Genomic DNA, 15,736 nt, shown 5'->3' on the forward strand with positions numbered 1-15,736 from the left:
ATATAGTGACCATGTCTGAAAAAAAAAAAAAGAAAGAAAAAAAAAAAAAAGCTCAAGTTTCACTGTTATAAAATGCTTCTATACAATGCTAAAAAAGAAAATTAATACACAGAACCTATCTCGGGTTCATAGGCAATGGAACCACAGCTGCCCTGCGTGCCTCTCCCAGCAAAGACAATCAACAGGAGGAACTTTTCCACCCCAGGGTCTGTTTCCTTCAAAAGTTGCCAAGTGGCAGGGAAACTCTCCAAACAATTTCCTCTGCAGAGACGCCTCAGGGCCGGCTTCATAAGAACACCAGAACCAGGCGAGCTGAGCTGCTGCGCCTCCTTAACCCCGGAAGCCTGAGAATGAAAGTCACCTCAGTGCGTGTCACCTCAGAGCATGTCACCTCAGTGCGTGTCACCTCAGAGCGTGTCACCTCAGTGTGTGTCACCTCAGTGCGTGTCACCTCAGTGCGTGTCACCTCAGTGCGTGTCACCTCAGTGCGTGTCACTTCAGTGCATGTCACATGGCACCGTACTGAGCCATACTGTTGCAGTGGTTCCCACAGATTCAAAGGAGTCCACCTAACACCAGCTTAAAAATTAAAAAACAATTCAAAACAGACTGCACACCTCCCAGTGAGAGCAACCACAGAATCGGAATGTGAGTTTTACACACACATAAATACATTTCTGTCTTCGAGTCATGTTCAGTTTGAAAGTCACCGCACTGTACCAAACTGTTGAGAAAGCTAAAGAGAAAATAAGTCTGCCATCTGTTGTTGAGGCCAGAGGGGTAAAGGATGCACAGGCATGTCCAACCTGTGTAACACTGAGGTCCTCATTAACAAGTTCACACTTTAGAACCGTGCAATGAGAGGCCACCGAGTTGGCTCAGTGGGTACAGGAGCTTGCTGCCAAGCCTAACAATGCTAGTCCCTGGAGTCTATGTCATGAAAGGAGAGAACTATACCATCCCATACACCCTGCAACAAGAGTGCACCCAGACAGATACAGTTTTTAAAAATGTAATTGACTTATTAGCAAAAAGTCACCAAAAAGAACAACAACCACAACAACAAAACGCTCAGTGTTTTAAGTTCATAATTATGTATGGCCATGTTCCTAGATCTCATAGTCATGCACAGCCCAAGGACCATGGTTTGGACACATCTGGCATAATTACTGAGTGTAGAGGGAGTATGCCATCCTTCCTGCTCTATCCTTCCAACACAACAGAGACCTGCTGTCAGCACGTGAATGTATCTTCCTCAAATCCATACGATGATACACATATGCCAAGACTATATATTTCAAGAAATAGTTTTTCAAGACCAATTAGGTTAGGAAGAGCATAGAATGGGGCCGCCGATCCAACAGAACCAGAGTTATAAGACACCGGAGATGTCTGTCCGCCCAAGAAAGACCATGGGAGGACCCAGCAAGAAGGCGAGCATCTGCAAGCCAAGGAGACGGCCCCACTGGAAATAACCCAGTTGCATCATAACCGCGGATGCTCAGCCTCTGGAACTGAATGAAAATAAAGTTCTCTTGTTTAAGCCCCAGTCAAGTTGATGAGATTTTGTTACAGCAGCTGGAACAGACTAAACTGTAACTGTGGAAGGTAACAGTGGCAACTGGCCAAATTATGCCCAGTTACTAAATCCTCTCATTTTGCAGAAATAGACCTTTTCCATTTTCCAAGAAAACTAAAAGTCCAGTGTGAAGATCAGGCTTAGAGATTCAGTGTTAGAAACCTAATCAAAGACCAGAAACCAAGCAACTGAGGACTCTGGAATAACCGAGTCTGCATGGGGATGGGCAGAGATGGTCGGGAGGGGCCATTTTAAATGCCTTGCAGGTGTTACACACTTAGTAAGGCATGCTGTATCTTTAAACCCACTCCCTACAAATGTCACAAGGTAGGTATTTTCTAGACACAAAGTAAAAAAGAAAGAAGCCAACCCATAGCCCATGCCTGTGACTCTGGGGGCCCCCGTCTCCTGGGACATCCCAGCAGCTGAGGATAGCTATTCTCCCCAGCTTTCCTCTAGGGGGGCATCAACACGAAATACAACAAGCATCTTATTGTCCACACCTCCAGCTTCTGCACAGCCACAGCCACAAATAACTGGGCCTAAGCTTTGGTTTTTAAAAAAGTAACTGTTTCCCTCTACATAATAAACACTTGACTGGATTCAGTATCTTTTCCAGCCTCCTAAATGCTAGCATACTATGAAATGGGCACTCTGTGTTCATAGTTCAGATCTGGTCCTATGAACTAGCAAAATGTTTCTCTGTTGGCCACATAGTAATATCTACTGTGGACTACAGAGGGGCTAGAAAGGTGTGGCAGGCAAGGGGCAGCTTCTCTCCTATAACTCACTGTGAATTCTAATGCAGAATGACACAGTCACACTGCACATGGGGTAAAGGACTTTCAGAAACGTAGAGTGCCTGTGTAGCATGCTTGGAGCCCTGGGCTCAGTCCCCAGCACCATACGAAAATGACGTTGCACACCTGTAATGCCAGCACTTGGAAGGTAGAAGCAGGAGGATCAGAAGTTGAACACAGCTAACTCGTTCTAGTTTGGGTGCTGTAATAAAACACGGACCAAAACCAGTTTGGGGGGGAAATAGTTTATATGGCATTCCGGTCATCAAGGGCAGCCAAGGCAGGAGCCTGGAGGCAGGACTGCAGGCTTGCTTCCTCTGGCTTGCTCAGGCCGCCTAGGGGAGGCACCATTCACACTAGGCTAGGCCCTTCTACAGCAATGAGCAATTAAGGAAATGTCTCACAGACATGCTCACAAATGGCTGTTCTGATAGAGTACAGTCTGATGGCGGCCAGTCTGATGAAGGTTAACTGAGCTGAGCTTCCATCTTCCCCAGTGCCTCTGGGTTATGTGAAAGTGACAGATGAAGCTGACTGTGTTGGCTACACGGGTCATCAGGGTCACCCTGAGCTATAAGTGACTTGTCTTTTTAAAAAAAAAAAAAGGTGTTTTAAAATTTTTAAAACTCTAACAAATAAAAAACAAATAAGAGGACACTGGTGGACCAAAAGAAATAAACCCTTCTTTTTGAAAAACCCAGATTCTGGAAGCAGACACTCTCAGACCAAATCTGTAAGTCTGAAGCAATTATCCTCACGAGACCGTCATTATGATTTTTTTTCCCGTTTTAATAAATCTCTAAATATAAGTTTCTTATCCTTTTCCCTCAGAAGAAATCAATCATTAAAAATATTACAATCGGGTGAGATGGCTCAGGGATTGAGAGCAGTGGCTGCGATTCCAGAGATTCAATTCCCAGCACCCACATGGTGGCTCACAACCGTCTTCAATGAAATTTGATGCCTTCTTCTGGCATGCAGGCATACACACAGATAGAACACTCATACATGTAAATAAATCCTAAAAATATTTATAATACATGAAAGCAGACATAGTCAGTCTCAGGAACCAGAAGCTACAGGAGGAGGCCGAGATAACAGACAGCAGGCAAGCACAGGGTAGAAGTTGCTGTTAGCGATCAAGTCCAGATGCTCAGAAGGTAGAGGAAGGCCTCTCCGGGGCCTGCAGGGACTAAATAGACAATCACTGAGACAGCATATATGCTGGGTGGAATCAACTATTATAGGAGCTGGGCATGGTGGCACATGCCTTTAATCCCAGTTTTTGGGAGGAAGGTGGATCCCTGAGTTTGAGGCCAGTTGGTTCTACAAAGTGAGTCCCAGGACAGCCAGGGCTACCCAGAGAAACCCTGTCTCAAAGGAGGAATGGAAGGAAGGGGAGGGAGGGGACTAGAATGTGGAGCTCATAGTTGAGGAAAGAAAGAGCAGACAAGAGCAGTTCCTTCAGGTGCTCGACTTCATCTACTACTGACATGGAGAGGGTGCGGGGAAGGGGAGGGGTGGGACTGTCTGAGTAGGACCAGACTTATGAAGAGCAAGCATGCTGGCAAGCTCTGTGGAGCCAGCCACAGCTACAAAACAAGCAGGAAGCCCAAGACTGAGTCCAAATGACACCAGCAGGTCCCAGTTAACTTCTGTTTCAGGGATAACACTATAGTGACATGTGACCAATCTTTGAGAGATATTTGAATTTATTACAGGGAAGAATATTAACAACTTCTGGGATCTTCTAGGATTTTCTTTTCCCTTTTTTTTTTTTTTTTTTTGAGATTTTTTTTTTTTAATGAGTACACTGTAGCTGTCTTCAGACACACCACAAGAGGGCATCAGATCCCATTATAGATGGCTGTGAGCCACCATGTGGTTGCTGGGAATTGACTCAGGACCTCTGGAAGAGCACTCAGTGAGTACTCTTAACCTCTGAGTCATCTCTCTAGACCCCCAGGATTTTCTCTAAACTACTTCAGGGAAAGAAAAAACCTTTAGAGACAAATGAAGCAAGCCGGGCACCCCTAATCCTGCTGAGGTGCCCACAGGACATTATCACAGTCCTCAGGGGGTTCTACTGTTTCAGAATCTTTACTGGGCTTGGAGAGATGGCTCAGAGGTTAGGAGCACTTAGAGCTCTTGCAGAGGACCCAGGTTCAGTTCCCAGCTCCCACATGGTGGCTCACAACCATCTGTGACTCCAGTTCCAAGGGAGCTGCTGCCTCTTCTGGTCTCCAAGGACTACTGCACACATACACACACACAAAGTAAAATAAATATTTTTAAAAACCTTTTATATATATATATATAGAGAGAGAGAGGAGGATCTATGTATGGTACTGTAAACTTGATCAAAAATGTATAGCTGGGGAGGTCATGGGCCTAGGGGTGACCTTACTACTGTTGTTTAGTTAAATGGACAGAATCAAACGGCCTTCTAGTTTACACCTAGAGATAAATACTACTCCAGCTTCCTGAGAGGAGAGTCTCCGTGCAGTGAACAGCAATGGATGCAGAGACCCATGGCTGCTCAACATGCTGGGACTATGTGCTGGGTGCGTGCTCAGCCCTGAACACCGTTTACACCACAAGCCTCCACAGCTTAGGGAACACCACTGAAGGGCGCTGTAAAGTGCGAGCCAGGAGCCAGGAACCAGGAGAGGGCAGTGAAATGCTCCTTTCTGGGTATGGCAACCATTGCAGCCATGAACTCACGACAGCTCGAGTACCTGCACTCAACCTGCGCATCGCTGTTCTGTCAACGGTTAGTTATGGATGGGGAAGGGGGCTCATAGGACCCTACCTCTCCGTGCTGAATCGTGGGCTGCCCAAAGATTCTAGGCGAGAGAGAGTCCCTGTCCATAGTTGAGTCCCACTGGTGAGTCCAGCAAGCTCCAATGAATACCCAAACACATGGTCACACAGCCTATCAGCAAGCTCCAATGAATACCCAAACACGGTCAGACAGCCAATCAGCAAGCTCCAATAACTAACTAAACACATGGTCAGACAGCCAATCCCCATTAAACTCTGAGACACAAAACAGAATGAAGACCTGAGGTGGGGCGGGGACTTGTGAGAAGTCGGTGGGTTGACAAAAGGAGAGGTGAGGGAGAGTAATCAGAACAACACATTTTATACGTGTATGAAAAGGTTAAAAAAAAAAAAAAAAAGCTGGGCGTGGTGGCGCACGCCTGTAATCCCAGAATTTGTGAGGCAGAGGCAGGGGGATTTCTGAGTTCGAGCCCAGCCTGGTCTACAAAGTGAGTTTCAGAATAGCCAGGACTGCACAGAGAAGCCCTGTCTTGGAAAAACAAAAACAAAAACAAAAAAACACAAAAAACAAAAAAAAGTCAAACAACAATCTTAACTACTAAAAAAATGATGAAATATTTTTATAGTGAAGAATTTAAGCATGAAATATAATGAAAAAATTCTATAGTGAAAATAATGCAGGACTGGAGAGATGGCTCAGCGGTTAAGAGCACTGACTGCTTTCCAGAAGGTCCTGAGTTCAATTCCCAGCAACCACACGGTGGCTCACAATCATCTGTAATGGAGTCTAATGTCCTCTTCTGGTATCTGAAGACAGTGACAGTGTACTCACATAAATAAAACAAATCTTTAAAAAAATGCAAACCTATTCCTCGTGAAGAGTCAAAAACAGGCAAAGTGACCCACACACACCCATGAGGTGTCTAGACTCAGAAGTAAAATCAGGTCCAGAAAACAGGGCGCAGAGTTGTCTAAGTTCCCTAACTATATTACAGGCCAAGCATCACCAATTCAAAAATCCTAAATCTGAAGCTTTGGGGGTTGGGGGGACACACACCATACCACAAGTAAGAAGTTCTATACCTTGAAACTTATTTCACAGACAAAATTATTTTTAAAAGATTGCACACAATTACCTTTGAGTTACGTCTGCATGGTATATATGAGACAAATTCTGTGTTCTGATACGGGTTCCATCCCTGTAGTATTTCATAATGTATGTGCAAATATTCCAAAATAAACAAAAAAAGTCCAGGTATTTGATCCTCAGCTTTCTTCATGCTGGAACCTTTAACACAGCTCATCATGCTGTGGTGACTCCAAACCTTAAAATTACTTTATTAATACTTCATAACTGCACTCTTGCTACTTTTTAAAAATTTATTTATTTTAATAAATGTGAATACACTGTAGCTGACTTCAAACACACCACGAGAGGGATTCAGATCCCATTACAGATGGGCATGAGCCACCATGTGGTTGCTGGGAATTGAACTCAGGACCTCTGGAAGAGCAGTCAGTGCTCTTAACTGCTGAACCATCACTGCATCCCAATCTTGCTACTGTTATGCATCGTAATAGAAACACATAATTTGGGACTCCCAAGTGGGTCCCGACCCACAGGTGAAGAACCACTGTATTAGCTGCTTCCCTTATGGCCAAAAAGCCATGGAGACTGCCACTTAGCCAAGTTGTTTGGGACAGCATCACTGACCCTAGACCTCCCCCACCACTGTGACTCCAGTAAAACAGAGAAAGAGCCCCTGCCGGGCAGCACACAGCACGGGGCCACAGGGGCTCCCATGACATCCCTTCCATATCACTAAGGGGTTACCTAATAGTTAGGAGGATTATCCTTCTGTGAGCCTGTGTCTCAGAGCCTCCTCTTCTATTTTCTTTTAAAGAGTTATTTATTGTATGTGTGCGAGTACACTGTCACTGTCTTCAGACACACCAGAAGAGGGCATCGGATCCCATTACAGATGGTTGTGAGCCACCATGTTGTTGCTAGGAATTGAACTCAGGACCCCTAGTAGAGCAGTCAGTGCTCTTAACCACTGTACCAGCCAGCCTCCTCTTCTATTAAAAAAGAGAATTAACTCGGGCATTTTTAAAGTACCCCCTCCAGGTGGTCTCTGTTGACGTCATGGCCTATACTGCAAGTCAGGCAACCTTTGATTTTAAGAATCAAATTTTAATTTGCTTCAGTTTGTTCTCCTTATATAGTCCAGGCCGGTCTCAGATTTATGGGATTAAATGATCCTCCTGCCTCAGTTTCTTGAGTAGCTAGGACTACAGGCATGTACCAACTCACTCAGCTCTAAAGAGATTTTTAATCTTAACCCCTTTCAGCAATGTACATCACAGAAGGAAGAACATGTTCTTTGATGAAAGTTATTTATGCATAAGACAAATTACTAAAAAAACACACATTAATAACCTGATTGCCAGTATCTCCCAGACAGGAAAGAAACATTAGTTGGCAACCCTCTCCCCACTTCTAAAGGTGAAGCCCACGTGGAAAATTCCAGCTAGTGTTGTTCCAAGGAAATGCCGAAGCTACTGAAAACAAGTGTAACAATCCTGACCCAGAAAGCTCATACTTTCCCTGCTGCTGGGCCACCTCCCAGATGTTCCTTGAAGCACCCTGGTAGTCCTCTGCTCAGAGAAAACAAGCTGGCACGTCTTCTGCCACCTTGGTATGAAGTTCAGGAAGACACTAATCTGGTCCACCCGGGAACATTTCCTCCCTTAATAAAATCCACTCCACAAAGACAAAGCAAACAGTGAGGCAGAACACAAGGGAACAAAACACCAGCAGCAGTCAAGGGCACGGGTAAGAGACCATGCGTGCGTCAGAAGGAACACTCTGAGAGGACATTCTGTCAGAGCCTGCAGCTAAGCTGCCCTCGAGCACCCCAGCGCCTGGTGAGACCCTGGCAAGTGGCCAGCTTCTGGTGCTCTGCATCTTTCCCCCTCCAGGGTAGGGTGTGCTGCCCCTATGTGCTGCTGAGAGATTCGCAAGGGGGAGAGTAAAGGGGCTCAGTGGAGAGAATTAGCTCCCGGGGGGGGGGGGCTCGCTTTTAAAAACAGGCAACGTTTTGATTAGCAAATGGTTCCCCTTTCCTGTCATGAGGGCATGTCTGTTTTCATTTTCCAAATCTAAACCTTTAACTAAGAGTTCTTCAAACTTCAATAGTCCCTCTGTGTCCACCAGGGGATTGGGCCTGTACAGCTGCTGGATCCAGGAAAGACACCAGCGTCTGAGACAGCTCAGGTTCTTATTTAAGGTGGCACAGCCTTTGCAGGTAACTTACTCCTCCTGAGTCCCTGAAGTCATCGCCAGATTCCTTACTGTGTCTGCTACAAAGTTAATGATACAGAATTCCCATAGCATATTCTTCATGGAATACCAAGAAGACTGTACGTGGCCAGTGCAGATGCAAGGGAGAGATAATTGCATACATGTTACATTTACACATATTATCCATTTTGGTGGAATCTGCAAGCACCAGGCTCAGCACACACACCCTCTCCCACCAGGTCCATGGAAAGCTTGCTCCTGGCTCTCCCTGCTCCTCCTTCATTCAGTTCAACCCCATGGGGACAGTCCTCGAAAGGAAGGAGGGAGACTCTGAACTTACGCAGCTATGAACTCCTCAGGCCAGTGCAAGTGCAAACGAATGCCTGGGAAGACATGAGCCTTGTTGAACGTTCTTCTGTGCAAGGCTCTGATGCCTGAGAGGGGTGCTCTGCCACCTCTCACTACAACCCAAGGATGTCTTCTTCCAGGAACTGGGTAAGACACCCCCAGGCCTCAGCTGACAATAATGGAAGGCGTCAACTTATTGCATAAGCCATCTGATTCTTGGAATGATCCTAAGCAGATAACTCAGAGCCCGTCAGCTCCTTCCTATTCTTGTCTGTGCTTCCTGAGATCAAATGTGGACAACAAACAATCCGGCCAGTGTTCCAGGCCATGCTGATGACTAAGAGGTGCACAGCAGCAATTCTGAGATAGCACTGATAGGACCACATGTCATGAGGGAATAGGAAGAGGCAGTGCAGAGGGCACCAGGGTCTGGAGGGCCTGCCCGTCTCGGGTGCAGGACAAGACTGAGGGCACCGGGCATTGCAATGACAAGGAAGCCTCATCCTCATAGGGCCCAATAACTCACCACAGCATAGGAATCCATTCAGCAGGGTCCAGACAGTCTAACCCAGAGGTTCTCAACCTGTGGCTTGTGACCCCTTTGGAAGTCACATATCAGATTCCCTGGACGTCAGGTACTTGCATTGTGATTCACAATGGTAGCAGAATTAGTTATGAACTATCGATGAAATTTTATGGCTGGAAGTCTCAACACGAGGAGCTGTATTCAAGGGTCACAGCATTAGGAAGGTTGAGAACCACTGGTCTAACCTGGTCTCTACCTGACTAGGGATTAGCTCCTGGGATTCTACCTTCCTCATAATTGTCCTCATCTACGCAGTGCAATGGTTAGATGTCTAACTCCACAAAGAAAGCCGCCAGAAACTGTATTACCACCCAGCCCGGAAAAAAGGAAATTCTGACACGTGTGTCATCAGGAATGAACCAAGAAGACGTTACAAGACAGTCCCCAAAGGGTGGGGCATTCAGGATTTCACCAATGAGATGCAAGAAGCCAGTCCCCAAAGGGCAGAGCATGCATGACTCCAATGAAATGTGAGAAGCCATTCATCAAAGGGCAGAGTGTGGATGATTCCACCAATGAGATTCAAGAAGCCAGTCACTAAAGGGCGGAGTGTGCATGACTCCACCAATGAGATTCAAGAACCTAGTCACTAAAGGGCGGAGTGTGCATGACTCCACCAATGAGATGCAAGTCAAACTCAGACAGAAAATAGAATGATTGTGGCCAGAGACAGGTGGAGAGAGGGTACAAAGTGACTGTATTATAAGTACAGTGTTTTGGCTTGGAACAATGACAGCTTTGAAGATAAGTGCTGGTGACTGGAAACGGTGCAACTGGAGCACACTGGTATAAGCAGAGCCCAGGTGGGAATACAGCTGAAGCACACCTGTATAAACAGAGTCCAAGTGGGATTACAGCTGAAGCACACCTTATAGGCAGAGCCCAGGTAGGAATGCAGCTGAAGCACACCTGTATAAGCAGAGCCCAGGTGGGATTACAGCTGAAGCACACCTGTATAAGCAGAGCCCAGGTGGGATTACAGCTGAAGCATACTGGTATAGGCAGAGCCCAGGTGGGAATGCAGTTCAGTGTGATGCTGTCTTCACATGTCTGAGGACCCAGATTAGCTTCCTTCCCACCAAAAGAAAAGGTTATGGTAACAGACTGTTACCAGTTATTTTCTAGCCATTGTTTTCTATCTCAGTGCACCTACAGCTTCATGCGTGCTAGGCAAGTATAAAGTTACATACCAAGTTATGCGCCCAGCCCCTTTTTAGTTTGGTTTTTCCCCCTTATATCCTCATAGATGTGCATAATATATTTTAAAAATGTCCCACAATTCCCCACAATTACTGACCCCTTTCCTGTTCCCAACTAACCCTCTTTGTACTCCCCTATCTTTTGGAAGGTATATATAGTCGAGTGAGAGAGGTTGACTTTGTATTTTGAGGTAGGGTCTACCTACTTGCCCAGGCAGGTCTTGAACTTGTAATCCTCCTGCTTCAACTCCCGAACAGCTGAGATTACAAACCTGTGTCACCAGGCCCAGTAAAACATTTTCTAAAGGATCATAACGCCTGCCTTCTGAGCTCTACCTGTTTAATGAGGGGACCCATAGCCTGCCCCAGATGACCGGGGTCCTAGTGTCTTAGTTAAGAGTTCCTATCACTGTGGTAAATGCCATGACCAAAACCAAGTAGGAGAAGAAAGGGATTAATTTGGCTTGATAGATTCATCACTGAGGGAAGTCAGGATGGGAACTCACACAGGGCAGGAACCTGGAGGCAGGAGCTGATGCAGAGGCCATGGAGGGTGCTGCTTACTGGCTTGCTTCCCACAGCCTTCTCAACCTGCTTTCTTATAGAACCCAGGACCACTAGCCCAGGGATGACACCTCCCACAATGGGCAGGACCCTCCCTCATCAATCCCTAATTAAGAATATGCCTTAATGCTTGCCAATAGCTCAATCTTATGGGGGCTTTTTCTCAAATGGAGCCTGCCTCCTCTCTGACAACTCTTGCTGTGTCCTGCTGACACAGAACTAGGCAGCACGCCTGGCTTATCAGAAAGGGACCAAGAAGATTTTGTAGGGGTGGTTCTGAAGCCGAGGTCCTGTTCCCAGTTGGTTCTTGATCTGTCAGTAAAGAAGCTATGGGCCAATTGCTGCTGGGCAGAGTGAATAGGTGGGACTTCCGGGTCCCTGGAGGCAAGCAGACAGATGGAAGGAGAGGAAACACAGAGTTTATAATGCTTCTGAGGGATAAAAGGTGACCAGCTGTGTGAGATCTTGAATAGAGTGGCCACACATGCCATTCCTACAAGCAGGTGGTCAAGGCCGCTTTCCCCGGAGCTTAGGTGGGGTAGCCAAGCTACTAACAAGAAGACTTACTTGAAATGACTGCGACTCCTGAACTTACAGTAGAGCTGCAGCCTGATCAGCTCCTAAGTTGAAACCTTTGTGAGTCAGAAATGCACTCAACCCACTGACCCGCTGCTGTTGGCCTGCTTCAGGGTGCTCAGCACACTTCCGGCAGCCTGTGAGCACTGGACAAATTCACAAAGTTCTGCAAAAACCTTAGGTAGAGTAAACATCAGTGCTGTGCTTCTCCACCACTGTACAGATGAAAAACCCTTGGCCTAGGCTCTAATGCCCAGGGCCAAGTGAACTCATACAGCCTTTCAGGGCAGACAGTGTCCCCTTCCCTTACAGGGCAGACTGTGTCCCCTTTCCATGGTATGTAGCAGGAACCAGACAGTTCAAATGAATAGAATCTGGGAGATGAGGAGAATGTTCTGAAAATGTTAAGTGAAAAACAAAATGGCTTAGAAAGTAGTCAAAAACCAAACCCAATTAACGTCTCCTGAAGGGTTAGATGAAGAAACTGAGCTATGGCTGTGGGGCTGATCAATGCCCTGTAGACACTAAGAAATGTATTGCGCAGCCTGCATCTTGAAAGGGCACAGACCCACAAACCCAGCAAAGGTATGGGCAGAGTCCTACCTAGCTTCTGAAAGTGCTCTGAAGCAAATGCAGCAAGGGGACAAAGGGACAAAGGTTCATGCCCCAGGCTTCAAATTCAGAGGGCGACCAACTCTTTTGCTTGAGGCAGAGTGCAGGATAACCATGAGGAAAGATGAAGCTACTACTGCTCATCCCCAGGCCTGTCTAGCAGAAGGACAGTCATCTTAGTTCTGTTCTCATAAACCCAAGTGTAAAGCCACAGCAGGCTGATGCCAACCGAGCATCCGAGGTGATAGGTCCCTGAGCATGAGTGAGATGGGACCAGTACCGTAATGGACATCAAGGAACATGGCCAGAGGAAAGCAAATGGTTCCAGACACGGAGACTGCCCTAGAAAAAAAGAGATCACCCCAGGATAAAAAGGAGTTACTTCTTCCCAAACACTTCACGCTCCCAAGAACAAAGCGAGAACACGAGAAGTCTCAGAGGAGATGAAGCAGGAGACATGAAAGAGGAGATTGGAGACCTTGAACTACTGATCAAAATCTGACCAAAATTAAAAGCAAGGTACAGAATATATTTCCAAAAACTGAATTAACTCAAGAAAGAATTATGAACTAAATGGAGAGAACAGACCTAACAAGACAAAGAGAAACAAATAGAAATGAAACATCATTAGCCACCCAATATGCAATAAACACCAGGGGAAACAAATTTTAAAACAAAATGCATGCATGGGATTATAGCAAAAGTGCCCTGCAATGATTTTTAAAAAATCACTGTGCTGATTGCAAGAGCACAGAGTGTGTAAAAACGGCTAACCCACTGAGCTCAGAGGAGCATCAGATTCTAGTCGAATTATTCTAGCCCAGTGTAAATAAAGATAAAATAAAAGCACATAGTCCACAGTGGGGAGTGGGCAATGAGACAGTCAGAAATCCGTGTTGTCACCTAAAACACTAGGGGATCATGAAGACAACAGCCACCAAGTACAGAGTGGCCTCCAACTACATCTGGACTTGGTACCTCAAATCCAAAAGCCAAAGGCAGAAGTCTGCAAGTGTGAAAGTCTGCAAGCTGACCTCTGTGAGTTCAAGATCAGTCTGATCTACACAGAGAGTTCCAGGCCAGCAGGACTCCTTAGTAAAAAGAAAGAAAAAGAAAAAGAAAAAGAAAAAGAAAAAGAAAAAGAAAAAGAAAAAGAAAAAGAAAAAAAAAGAAAGAAATGAACCAAAAAAATGGTTCCAGGATGGGAAAAGTCATAGCTGACTGTAAGTATTAAATCTACATAAGGAACTGTGACAGACAACAACAGAAACCACAGGAGCTGCACAGAGGGGGATGGCTCAGTGGGTGGTAAAGTCCTGGCTGAGCAACACAACCCCAACCAGCATCCATGCAACCAGCATCCACGTAAAGGCTGAGTACAACAGAGCCTGCACCCTCAGGGCTGGGATCCAGCAGGCAGAGATGGGCAAATATCTCAGGCTTGCTGGCCAGTCTAATCTAGTCAGAGAGTTTGGATTCAGTGAGAGACCAAGCTTCAAAGGGTAGGGGAGGCATCTGGTGTGAGCCTCTAGCCTCCGTACGTACCATAAAAGAACCACACCCATATCAACATACGCACATCAGAAATTATTATGAGAACCATCCTGTTATGGAAAGTATCAGGTCTGAATGGGATAGTGATATAATATCAATAGTTCTTTTTAATGAGAATTAGGGAAGCAGAAGAGAAAATATGCTGGCACACTTGTCCCATAAGTTCACTGTTAGAACTGAAACTGTGTTTTTCACGAACTACAACTCTAACTTCATACTGATAAAGAGAGTCCCTGGCCTCAACCTTACAGGAACCTTTAAGAAAAAAAAAATAATCTCTAGTGTTAAACATTTGAAGTCTAGCAAATTTTGTTCCTCTTTAGTTTCTTTGTTTCCATGGAAACTAACTAAATGTAACACTTTCGTTATAAAACAGCCATGTCAGGTAACTCCAGTTTTACAGAATTACATGTTTCCACCTTTGTAGCTACCCTTCTCTGACCCACTAGAAAGCTGTTCAGAAAGAAGTTCACCTTGTGTCACCAGAAGGTACTTAGAGTGGCTAGAGGCAACAGTTATCTTCTTTCTGTAGTTGAAAGGTGATTTCTTTATAAAGCCTTTTTTAATTGGCGCCACCTGCCTTAGTTAGAAAAGAAAACAGCAGACAAGAGCGTGCCCAGATGTTAACAGCGGTTAGATTGGGTGGTGGGTGGGAAAGAGAAGCTTTGTCAAATTTCTGCCTTTTCCAAGGCTGGCGAACAGGAGACAATGATCAAAGTTTCCTGTTCCCAGTGCAGAGCTAAAAATACGACAGCCATGTGCACACATGGAGACAGAGAGAAACATGGAACCCAGTGTTCAAACAGAGTCTCCAGTGATATTTCCTTATCTTGTAAATAAGAGCATGTTGCTGGTATAGAATAGAGCAGACACTAGGCTTCGTTGATAAAGTGTATCTTTGAATGTGACACTTCCTTCCTGAAGGACCGTGGGGGCTCAATGCAGGAAGAACAGGACCTTGGATGGAGATCTGGGGTGAGGTCTAAATTCCCCAGCACCTGTGAGAGCAACATGCATTTTTTTTTTGCATATTTTGTGCATTTACTCCTTGTTCAAACAAATAACTATAGCTCTCAGACTGTGCCCTCAGGTCACCACAGTGTGTGTACAGATCCGGGCACACACTTACGTCAGAGGCGAGATCACACAGAACATAGCTCAATTCATATGGCGCAATACCAGCGCTTTGAGAGACTACTCAAAACCTGGCATGGCCAAACGCTCAGCTTTCATGTACTTTTGATGGTTAGAAGTGAAACAGAGACGTGAAGGATGAGGAAAACAAACAGAAAACAGGAGGAGGTGGAGAGTAGGTAGAGAAGTAGGTGCAGATGAAGAAGAAGAGGAGGATAAGAGAGGTTGATGTGAGCAGAAGCAAGAACTGCTACATAGCTCCAGAGGCATTACCTTTCAAACACCACGGACATGCAGACACTCGGCATGCTTCGACCGTAAGGTCTGGAACATTCCAACTGTAACAGAACTCACCAGTGGCTATGGCCCAGTAAATGTCTGATCCATTCAGTAACTCACCACATGCTATGGGAGAATACACCTGCGACCCGGGAACTTGAAGCAGAATCCGAAATGGAGCAACCCGTGCGCTGGAATCCAGCACCGCGTCCAGAGCACCCACAAGGCGACCTTAAGGGAGACAGAAGAAAGGACACTTGTGAGAGGGTAGACCAGGCCAGGCAGCCAGCACACATCCACCTACTCCATGCTTGGAGCTGTCGTGGTTTGAATGAGAATGGTCCCTTTCTTAGCGTGGTTTCTATTGCTGTGATGAAACACCATGATCAAAAACACCTTGGGGAGGAAAGGGTTAAT

The 15,736-nt window shown here is 45.8% G+C and overlaps 1 protein-coding gene across 4 annotated transcripts in view; it reads right to left on the reverse strand.

Moving 5' to 3' along the window:
• Tbc1d8 (TBC1 domain family member 8) overlaps nt 1-15,736 on the reverse strand; it is a 105,930-nt gene that overhangs the window by 39,478 nt on the left and 50,716 nt on the right. For 2 of the 4 annotated variants that reach the window (XM_021197466.2, XM_029538589.1), the window contains exon 2: nt 15,440-15,550. In XM_021197466.2, the coding sequence (XP_021053125.1) occupies nt 15,440-15,550 (111 nt within the window). Of the gene's footprint in view, nt 1-15,394; nt 15,551-15,736 lie in introns of all 4 variants that reach the window. The other 2 variants (XM_021197465.2, XM_029538588.1) reach the window with 1 other exon arrangement.

The sequence above is a fragment of the Mus pahari genome, chromosome 5 (assembly GCF_900095145.1).
Source record: "Mus pahari chromosome 5, PAHARI_EIJ_v1.1, whole genome shotgun sequence".
In the NCBI taxonomy this organism is placed as follows: domain Eukaryota; kingdom Metazoa; phylum Chordata; class Mammalia; order Rodentia; family Muridae; genus Mus; species Mus pahari.